This window comes from Phalaenopsis equestris, unplaced genomic scaffold, assembly GCF_001263595.1.
Source record: "Phalaenopsis equestris unplaced genomic scaffold, ASM126359v1 Scaffold000779, whole genome shotgun sequence".
In the NCBI taxonomy this organism is placed as follows: Eukaryota; Viridiplantae; Streptophyta; class Magnoliopsida; order Asparagales; family Orchidaceae; genus Phalaenopsis; species Phalaenopsis equestris.
In genome coordinates this window covers 158,926-169,215 of record NW_018165219.1, presented here as the reverse complement: position 1 = coordinate 169,215, position 10,290 = coordinate 158,926, and the positions used below count along the sequence as shown (strand labels likewise).

At 35.6% G+C, this 10,290-nt stretch overlaps 1 protein-coding gene across 1 annotated transcript in view; it reads right to left on the bottom strand.

The window, feature by feature from the left end:
- Nucleotides 1-5,899: 5,899 nt before the first annotated feature.
- LOC110031157 (RING finger and transmembrane domain-containing protein 2-like) overlaps nucleotides 5,900-10,290 on the bottom strand; it is a 35,943-nt gene continuing 31,552 nt past the window's right edge. Inside the window, exons 7-8 of the mRNA XM_020734233.1 lie at nucleotides 6,913-7,016; nucleotides 5,900-6,281 (exon numbers count right to left, since the gene is read on the bottom strand). Of these exons, the coding sequence (XP_020589892.1) occupies nucleotides 6,176-6,281; nucleotides 6,913-7,016 (210 nt within the window). The 3' untranslated portion in view covers nucleotides 5,900-6,175. The remainder of the gene's footprint in view (nucleotides 6,282-6,912; nucleotides 7,017-10,290) is intronic.

Genomic DNA, 10,290 nt, shown 5'->3' with positions numbered 1-10,290 from the left:
CAACAACCCGTGGACAGGCGATTCGTAAACTGGACCAAACTTGGAGAGGCCCATACATAATCAACCAATAAATTTCTTCGGGAACTTACAAACTGAAAAATTATGTTGGGAAGGAACTCCCTTGGACATGGAGTGCAGATAATTTGAAGAAAATTTTCCCTTAGAAAATTTCTAAAAAAAAATTATGTATATGTTAAAAAGAGTGTCTTTACCAAAAGCTTATAAGCTAATGTTTTATCAATACAATAAAATTTTAACTTAACTGACTTTGTTAACAATAAATTCAGGTCCCTCCGACACTCGGGGACTTGACCCGATCGAATAAACACACAAAGTTGGATAATTATCAATTTCAACACTCTGGGAACTTGATCAAGTGATAAGGTATGTATAAAAAAATGATCGATTGGATATTCATACTACCATTGAGCGCAAACCCATATCTTTAAGCTCGGTAAGATGGATATGATGGTTCTCTACTCGCTAGTGACAAGATATGCGAAAGAGTATAGTGTAAATCATCCCAAAAACAAGTCCCGGTGGTTACCCTCAAGGGTGATGAAGAGATTCATGCTTGATGTATAGAGTAAAGCCAACCGGGACGAAGATTCTATTGATCGAACAAGGCAGGGTCAGCGTTAAAGGCTTATGAAGAACGATTGATCAAAATACTAAATTGATTGACTTTAAAGATTAATAATCAATCGATGTACAATCATTCAATTGACTTTTTTTAAAAGAATAATGATCAATCGATGTAAAATTCACTCTTAGTTCGGGATGTAACTCTGAAAGTGACTCAATATTCGCTAACGATGAGAACAATAGTGCATCTAAAAAATTATCGCAGATACAAGTCTCTCCGAGAGGCGATGATCCAATTGAACAATCAAGATAGAGGACAGATAATTTTCATCAGTCGATAAACAACGACAGACTCACTTCCAAGGTGAGCAAATAATTGATAGCTACCTGAGTATCACAAGCATTTTGAAAAAAATAAGGTGAAAGGTAAAAGCGAATGTAAGATTTTTATATATAAAAGCAATTATTGTTTATAGTTTTCTTTTGACAAACTAATTAAAAATAATAATGCAAAAAGTTCTCAAGTACAGAAAAGTTCAGCGAGTTGTCACTGGTCCTCGTCACTGGAGCTTTCATCAGTTTCTTCCTCTTCTGAAGAGTCTTTTGGCTTATGAGAATGAGAGTTGCAAACTCGTCTGAATTGGAAAATTTTGCATCGACAAGGCCATGGTGAATGACTTTCGGTAGCATAATCCATGCCATAGCAAAACTGTTTTGCAATTTCAGTCATATGCTCTTCGTTAGAAATAGATGAGCCAACAATTGCTTTCAATTTTTTGTTTTTTTTTCATAGAAGTCTCCAACATTTCGATCGCCTCTTTGCTCTCAATTCCAGGACAACCAGAGTCTTCGAGGAGAACTATATCATCCTGAGCCCTTATGAGGTCAGCTTCCAATGAAGTGATTTTATTATGGGCATCAACCCTTGGAGGTGAGCAGCTTGGGTCACTATGACACGTTGCAGGATTTGCTGGCGTTGGGTCTCTTCAAGGCTTGGTCGTATTTGTCCGACCACATCAATTCCACCAGAAGTGGTTGAAATCGCTTGGCCTCAGCAAAGTTGGGAAACTGGTCCCCAAAGTGTCCATGAAGATGAATCAACTGTGAGCGTCAACCCATAATCTTCCCACCTCCACCCCCTCCCTTCACCAGAAGCAATTTGAAGGACTCCCTCTTTCCTTTCAGTGAAGAGGGAGGAGGAACATCAAAATTTTCCATCGGCTCCTTGCCTTACCAACAAATCGTTTCTCCCTCGGGAGATGGCGAACGACCATAGTCGAATGATGGATTTGCTCCCTGTTCAGAATCAGAACGAGACAAGAAAATGGGGAGGGAAGTTGGCTCTAGCCCTCTCCGACTAGGGCTGTCAAAAAAGCTCATTGCTCATGAACAGTTCGTGTTCGGTTCGTCAATGAGTTCGTGTTCGATTCGTTCGATAAGTAGACGAGACGAACATGAACAAATTTTTTTCGTTCGGCTAGTTAAACGAACCAAACACAAACAGTGATGCGTTTGTTTGTGTTTGAATCGTTATTGTTAGAAATATAAAATAATTTAAAATAATTATATATAAAAAATTTATGATATTTTAAAAAATTAAATTTTATAAATTATAATATATAATAAATTAATAATAATAATATATTAATATAATATATTAGTAATATACTAATATAAATATTATATATTTAATACTATAAGTTATATAATTAATATAATATATTATTTATATATATCAATATTAGAGATGTCAAACTGGCTCGTCGTTCGCGAAGAGCTCGTGTTCAGCTCGTGTCCGACTCGTTCGTTAAGAAATGAACACGAACAATGACTTCACGAACAGTTTCAAACACGAGCTTATTACAAACAAACTAAATTTCAAACGAACCGAACACGAACACAAGCTCTGTTCGTTCATGTCCGGTTCGTTTACACCCCTATCTACAACAGAGCTATGAAAGATGAAGCAGCTGCAAGTGAGTATATCGGAAGGCAAGTGATTACAAATTCCCAAGGTGACTCGATCGGTTGATCAATTTTTGCCAATGAGGTATTTGGCTCCCCAACTCTTTCAAAAGCTTCATCATCAGAGATGCCAGACCTCAGAAAAGATCAAGATTTCTTGGCTTCACTTTTTTGCATCTAACAATTGAGATCGAGCGATAATAGTAACTTCACATGTTACGGTATTCTTAATTATGATCGAAGTATTAGACCAAAATGTAACAAATTTAGCACTACTGGAGTTGGTCGTCGCAACGGCAACAGTACCAGAGGACTGACCTTCTATGAGAATACCTTTCAACGATGAGAAGTTCAGTTTTTGTTGCTTTGCGACCAGCTTATTCAAGACCACTTTCGCTCGAGCAGCTTCTACAGCGTCGGAAGCAAGCCACAAGTCTCTAGTCATTTGGCTCTTTAACACTCGATTAACAATTCCCTTGGCGGTATATTAGGGAACTGATAGTTTACGCTAGGTAAGCATTGCTCCGACAGCACGCAAGTCCTTCAGCAAAAAACTTGATCTTGCCTATCGAAGTATCCACCAACTTAGTATGAATCTCTCTGTCGCGGACGCAGGAGCCAACCCCAAACTACTACTTCCAATCCTTCACCTTGTTGTCAACTCCAACGGAGAACATGGGAAAGTCATCCTTGTCAACTTTAAAGGAAAAAAAATGATTAAACATGTCAATTGACCAAGATATTTCCTCCCAGCAGCAGAATATCACAAATGTCATGATGGCAACGCTCAAATTCGAAAGGACTTGTGCGGGGATGAATACACAGCAGTTGAAGATGCTTCACAGCTCAGAGCAGAGAGGCAACTGCAGTCCATACTTGAACTATTCTCTATAGAAAAACAGGTATAGGCTAAAGTTATTTTTCGGTCCGATCAAATTCTCGAACTTGTCCAAGAATAATTGTTCGGTCGAAGACGTAGGACTTTTGCAGTTTCTTCACATCTGCTGTTGTCATGATGGACACATCAATGGCGGGATAAATCCCAAAAAGTGTTGAATAATACTTCAGAGCCATTCGAAAGATTGCAAGCGCAGAGATATTTGAGAAAGGAAATCCAAGAAAAAGCATAGAAACATAAAAAAGAAAAATGGTCATGTGCCCTATTTATAGAGTAGGTGCGGAAGTCGAAACTTCGTGAAAAGATAAGTGTAACACCAAACATCAATTCACATTAAATAAAATATAATTTTATTACAAATTAAATGATTACAAGTTTGGAAGAAAAATTTTAATAAAAGGGCCTTCCGTCGCTTCAGCCAAGGTGAACCCTTGTTGAAGCATCCTCCGGAAAACCAACTCTCCATAAATCCTAATCTGATCCAATCGGTCGACATCTTGCTAGAATTTATTCAGAATGGTTGACTCTCGACTGGGGCCTAACACATCTCGTACATTAATTATATCACAGTGAAGCGAAATAACTTCTGCTTCTAACCTCGCACAACGAGCTAGTAACTCCTGCATGGGCACATCAAAATGCTCTCCATTCACTTTCGTCGAATGGCCGACCGTATCGTCATTGGGCGCTCCATCAAACTGGAGGACAATGCCGACTCTCCAAATATTACTGTTGGGAGCTGCTGAATGAGTCTATCGATCGATACACACCCTCATCAAACGATTGAAGAGGTGCAACGGTCGGATTTTCTGGTTCAATCGCAGGCGCTGGGGTAGAATTAACAATAATATTCTCGAATTGCCCACCATCGACACAATTCTCTGGTGTGAGCGGCTCATCTGCATTAGAATTATGTCAAGGAATTATTAAAAACTGCCAAAGTCAGGAAAAAATCTGTTTAGTTCAGAGCGGGTAACAGGAAATTCATCTGTTCCTTGTGTCGGGAGATTGATGTTCCAATTTTGTAGTGGGTGTGAAATCCACAACAAGCTTTTCTTTTGACCACACTTGACTGCTCTCAGCTCTTCGACAGATGAAAAGACTTACGAATTTTCCTTAACAATCATGCCAATGCTTGAAACAAAAGTCAGAACTTCATAGCGAGTGCTTGTCTTCAGATATTTCTTTGGCACCTGACTGTCAGAACCTTCCAAAGAAATGAGTTGGTTTACCGACTCAGGTTTGGGTGTCAACTGTTTCTTTTTCTTTACAACTTTCTTTTTCTTCTTTTCAATAGTCACAATGCTTGAAACAAAAGTCAGAACTTCATAGCGAGTGCTTTTATTCATATGTTTCTTTGGCACCTGACTGTCAGAACCTTCAAAAGAAATGAGTTGGTCAATCGACTCAAGTTTGGGTGTCAACCGTTTATTTTTCTTTACAACTTTCTTTCTCTTCTTTTCGACAGTCATAAAAGCAGAAATTCAGAAGCTTTCCAAAGCTAAAAGGAGAACGCCGATGATCTTCTTACTCGAATCATCTGCCATGATGTCAATAGAAAAACCAAAGAGACGTTGAATGAAATGAATAAACCACGAGTCTCCATGCCCTATTAATCGATTTACTGGGCACAAAACGTAAGAGAGAATTAATTATTAAATTAATTTCTTCATTTACCGTCATTTGTTACTTAAAAATGTCATTGGAAATCTCATAGGGAACAAGCAGCTATGAATGGAGTTTCAGGCAACCAAAGTTTCATGCCAAAGAGTGGGATGTGAATTGGCTAAGTGATCGATCGACTACAGCGAAATCAACAGTCACCTCTCACTGAAATGAATTTGATCGATTGACAAGTCTCCTCAACGGAAATGATCTGATATATACAATCAATCAATATCGCCAGTCGAAATTGAAACATCAAACGATTTACAAACATTATAGTTCCACCATATTATAATGCACTTTTTATTCAACATACATTGATTCATTTATTTTGTCGATTATATTAATTGTTCCCTCTTTTTTGTTGTAACTGTATTTTTAGACCCCCATAAATAGGAGATCATGACAAATGAAAGACAAACCATCCATTCTCTCTACTCAATCTTTCTCTCTTTTCTCCACTCAACTCTAACTCTCGGGGCATGTACATCTATAGACAATTTAGGATCCACCATCTAGCATATCCACAATATATAGAACTTTGGTATTCAATTTAAGATCAACTTTAAATAAATGTGTATTTACTTGCATTTTGCTTTTTAAATTTATACCACCCAAATCTTTTATATCACATAAAAATACCATCATTTTAACTTATAAAAAAATTAAATACGCCTGTTCATGCATAGGCAATGTGGTACGTAAAAATTGAAGTTTAGGTGTTAGACATATAAGATAAAAATTGAGCGGTATGTATATAAATCTTCCAAAAAGGAAAAAAAAAGAATCTTATTTAAATAATAGTTTTTTCTTCATCAGCATTTGAAGGATACATGTACAAAAAAAATAATAACAATACTACTTTTCACTTGGTATTAAATTGACTAGCGGATGAAAATTCACCTTTTTTTTTTTGGGTACATTAAATAAACATCTCCACCAGATGTGCACGAATCTGTCGCACTTAAACAGCCTTCCAAGCATTTTAGGGGAGCCGCCCATGCATCTCAGGGCAGCTTTTCCTCTGTGGAGCCAAGTATAACTCTTCTTTAAATATGCTAGCTAGAAAATCTGAAAGAAAAGACTGGTCGAACCATCACTAAATGATCGAAGATCTGCCGGCTTCACAAGCGCCCGGCACAAAGGACATGTGCGCTCCCTCTCAAACCTGGAAAAAGATGCGCATCAGTTTTTTCCGCAACCATCATATTTGGTAGGGGTGTGCATTATTTGGTCAAAATCCAAAAATCGAATCGAACCAAATAAATTTGATTGTTTCAGTTCGGTTTCAAAAATGCATTTTGATTTTGGATTTTTGATTTTTAAAACCTCAATATTCAGCTTTCGGTTATCAGTTCAGTTTTAATTTTCATTTAACCGAACAAACCAAATAAAGAATTCATGAAAATAAATCAATATTATACATGTAAGATATGTAATTATTGAAGTTCGTTCATAATCGAACTCTAACTATCAATAAAATTTGGTTTGTTTATAACTAAACCATTCAAAGCAAATTAAATTTTAGTTCGGCCAGTTCTATTTTATCAAAAATTTTGGTTCGGTTTTTTCTATTTTCGATTTCAGTTGCAATTGGTCTGACCAATTTTAAAGCCGATCCATCCAAACCACAAAATGACTCTAAATATTGGATCTGACACAAGCGCCGAGATCTTAATTATGACAGAGCTCCTTGGTAATTTCATATTTTGTTGGGTAAGGAACAGATTTGAAGGCTCATAATCATATATAAATAATAAAGAAGAAAAAATAGATGATAGACAGGGAGAAGCAATCACCATTCAGAAACGCAGTCCTCACAGAAAATGTGTTTGCACCGGAGTAGGATGGGAGCATGCATTCTCTCCTGGCAGATAGCACAGGTATCACCCGCAGCAATGACCTATAACAAGCAGTTAAATTGAGTAAAAGAGAAGTCTTCTCATCTCAATTTATCTTTACAGCCAACAAATCCCCTAACAGGATAAATGCAAAGTGCAATTAATCTGTAGTGTTTTGGATGAAGCAGCAGTACATAGGAACAAATCAATTACCCAGACCGAACCAAAGGTGAACCAAACCATGAAAGTTCATAACAAATAGTAGAACCAATTCTCATAATTGGTATTTGTTAGATCAACATCTATCCGCGACGACGTTAAAGACTACATTTACAGGACAGACGATATCTCAAGAAAGCCATGATCGAAGAGAAAGAGAAAGAGGAAAAGAAAAAAAAGAAAGAGAGAGACACTTCCAAGAATATTATTCACCACACCAGAAGATCTGAGTATTGTATATGCCCACAGCAAAATGATCCTTTGAATACATATTTATAGGATTTAGGAGCGAAGGTATAATTTAAACAAGTAGATAAATAAATAAATGTATGATATGACTCCCGTATACACGTGGACATAGTGATCATAATTCAATTAAATACTCATAAAACACTGTCTTATAAAGTATTTTGAAGGTTTTGCTGAACAAATAGATGGAGTCGTTGTTTCTGAATAAGTAAGTTTCCTCGGTGTCGTGGACAAGTGCCTTCAAAGTTGGGTGGGTGTCCTCCAGGTTTGGGCAAGTAACTTCGAGAGCCATGTATACTGGTTCCTAGTGAGTTCATCCAATCTTCTTCCCTTTAGCCTAGTGAATTCAAATACCTATATAGAAGATGTTGCAGCATGCAACTTGTCTTATAGCTAAATCTAATATAGAATATCTTAAATGTAAAAGAAATGATATATATGAAGGTTGGCAGAAGTATGTTGAAAGACGAAAACCTTCTTTCACAGTACTAGCAGGGATACTTGTAATCAGGCGTTGAAAATTGTCTCTTATCACTCTAGTGCCATAATAAGTTCGAAAAATGCTATTGATATTGAAGTATCGCATAAATACATGGGATTTAGATGCGCTTTTGATGCGTACAATAACTATTCACTCTGAAGCATATATTACTATATGTTGTGCTTCAAGTCATGTTAATGCTATTGCAATTAGGCAAAAAGATACAATTGAATTAATGTTTGTGACTTTAATAGCAATAAAATATTTATAATCATGATTATTACTATAATGAAAAACAAATTCCTAAAATTTCTTTATTGTTCAAATTTGCTTACTAGTAAATGTCTATTGCTTTTCATTTGAGTTACAGTAGTTTGGAACTGTGATATACCCACTAAGTCAAATTTATATAATTAACTCAACACCCATTAGTAGATAAATAAACTTGAGGAATGTCCCATGTGTAATAAACGAGTAATAGAAAAGATTGTGCACAACTAATGTGAGATGCTGTTTAATAACGAAAAATGTCATAGTAGTTCATGTATAAAGATCTTTTTTAAATTATTTAGTTCAAATATCATATAATTTATCAGATTTATGCAGTGTTAACATTATCTAGATCAACGATGAAATGTGACCATATATATATATGTATGTATGTATGTATGTATGTATATGTATGTATGTATGTATGTATGTATATATACACGCACACACACAGACAGAGAGAAATTGGGAAAGAGACAATTTTATCCCTTGTGATTATCACAAATGAAAGATCATGATTTAGTGGTCTTTTAAAACTTTAGACTATATCTTCATTTATAAATTGTTATAATTGTTTTAAGGTATGTTAAAGGCCATGAAATGTCAGCCTGACATCAAATTTTCATACAATTCACTTATTAAAAGGTCTAGCAACATTAGTTTCTTCCGGATCATCACAGGATTTCAACTTCAAAAACCTATAGGTCTGGTAAACCTTCCCAATTGAGTTCGAGCCTAGTGCATTTGTATAATCATTGGCACAACATACACACAAATTGCAAGAGAATATTCACACAAAAAATTGGCTGCTAACTATAACACCCACAAAGTTTCCGCTGATACAAACAAAATATCACTGAAGTACTCGTGTGTTTAAAATTAAACAAAAGGTCCATGAAGACCTTATAGAAAATTAAACGTTATGATGAATTTGAAATTCTAGAAATTTTCAAGAATAATTAATTTTCAATTTGTACTAGTTAATCTTATTTTATAAGATTACTGTGAATTGCTTGGATTCTTCTCCATTTTTACCTTCTCATGAATCCATATCCAAACCGCTGCCATATTATTCTATAAATAAATTCCTAAAGCTATTTTGGATGACGAGTGACACACTACTCATGTGGATTTTGGATATATCATGTTCATTGGCATAAGACCTATCTCTGAAGACTCATAGATTACTTTGCAAGAAGCACAAAATTTAATATGATTTACTAATGAGTCCCACATGCTAAATTTGTCGAAGCTAAATGATTTTAAGCCTAAAAAAATTTTGCAGGATTTTAGTCCCCTACATTGTGATGTTACCCATGTTATCTTCTTGTGCGTTGTTACAATGATTCACCCCTCTTGGTTACTATTACTATATGGTTGACTAGCCCTGCAGAATTTATTACGGCTGCCAATTATTATTAGTATAGCATTGCTACTACCAGCAAGTGTTGTTGCTACTTTAATGGGCTATTCGTTGGGTTGATAGTTCATCTGTAGAGATATATTTGATGCCACTACTTGCGGAGCTTCAATTTCACAAGCTAACAATTTATGTTGTTACACTTGTTGGCCTATTCACGTTGGAAGTTTTACAAATTTTGGGCTTCTTTTTTACTTGAATTGGGATTTGAAAAAATCAAGTTTGACTTTGATAGCTACCTAAAATTAAATTGGGTCGATCACATGCCAACGATATCTACAAACCTAAAATTGAAGAGTTTATAAATGCAAATTTTAAGGAATGCAATTTCACAATTAAATAAAATTTCTTCCAATTTCTTGTGTGCAAAATGTGTTGCATTAGAGTGCAGCATAAGTGAGATTACTTAATTTTAGAAGAAATCATGCCATGAAAACATAAGTCTAGGATTTATTACTTCAGTAAATTTTTTTCTTGATTTATTTTTTCTATATAACATTTTGGTGATATCGGAGTTAACTAACAACAAAGAGAAAATAAGTATTATGGCTAAATTGTATAGGAACTTGCCACCAAAGAGACTTGAAATAAAAAATTGCAACAAATGACAACACAAACTCAAATTAGTGTAGATCTCGGGGTGGTGATGGTAATCGGTGAGGATTTGGACCCCTGGAGAGTAGTAGCAAAGAGCGGT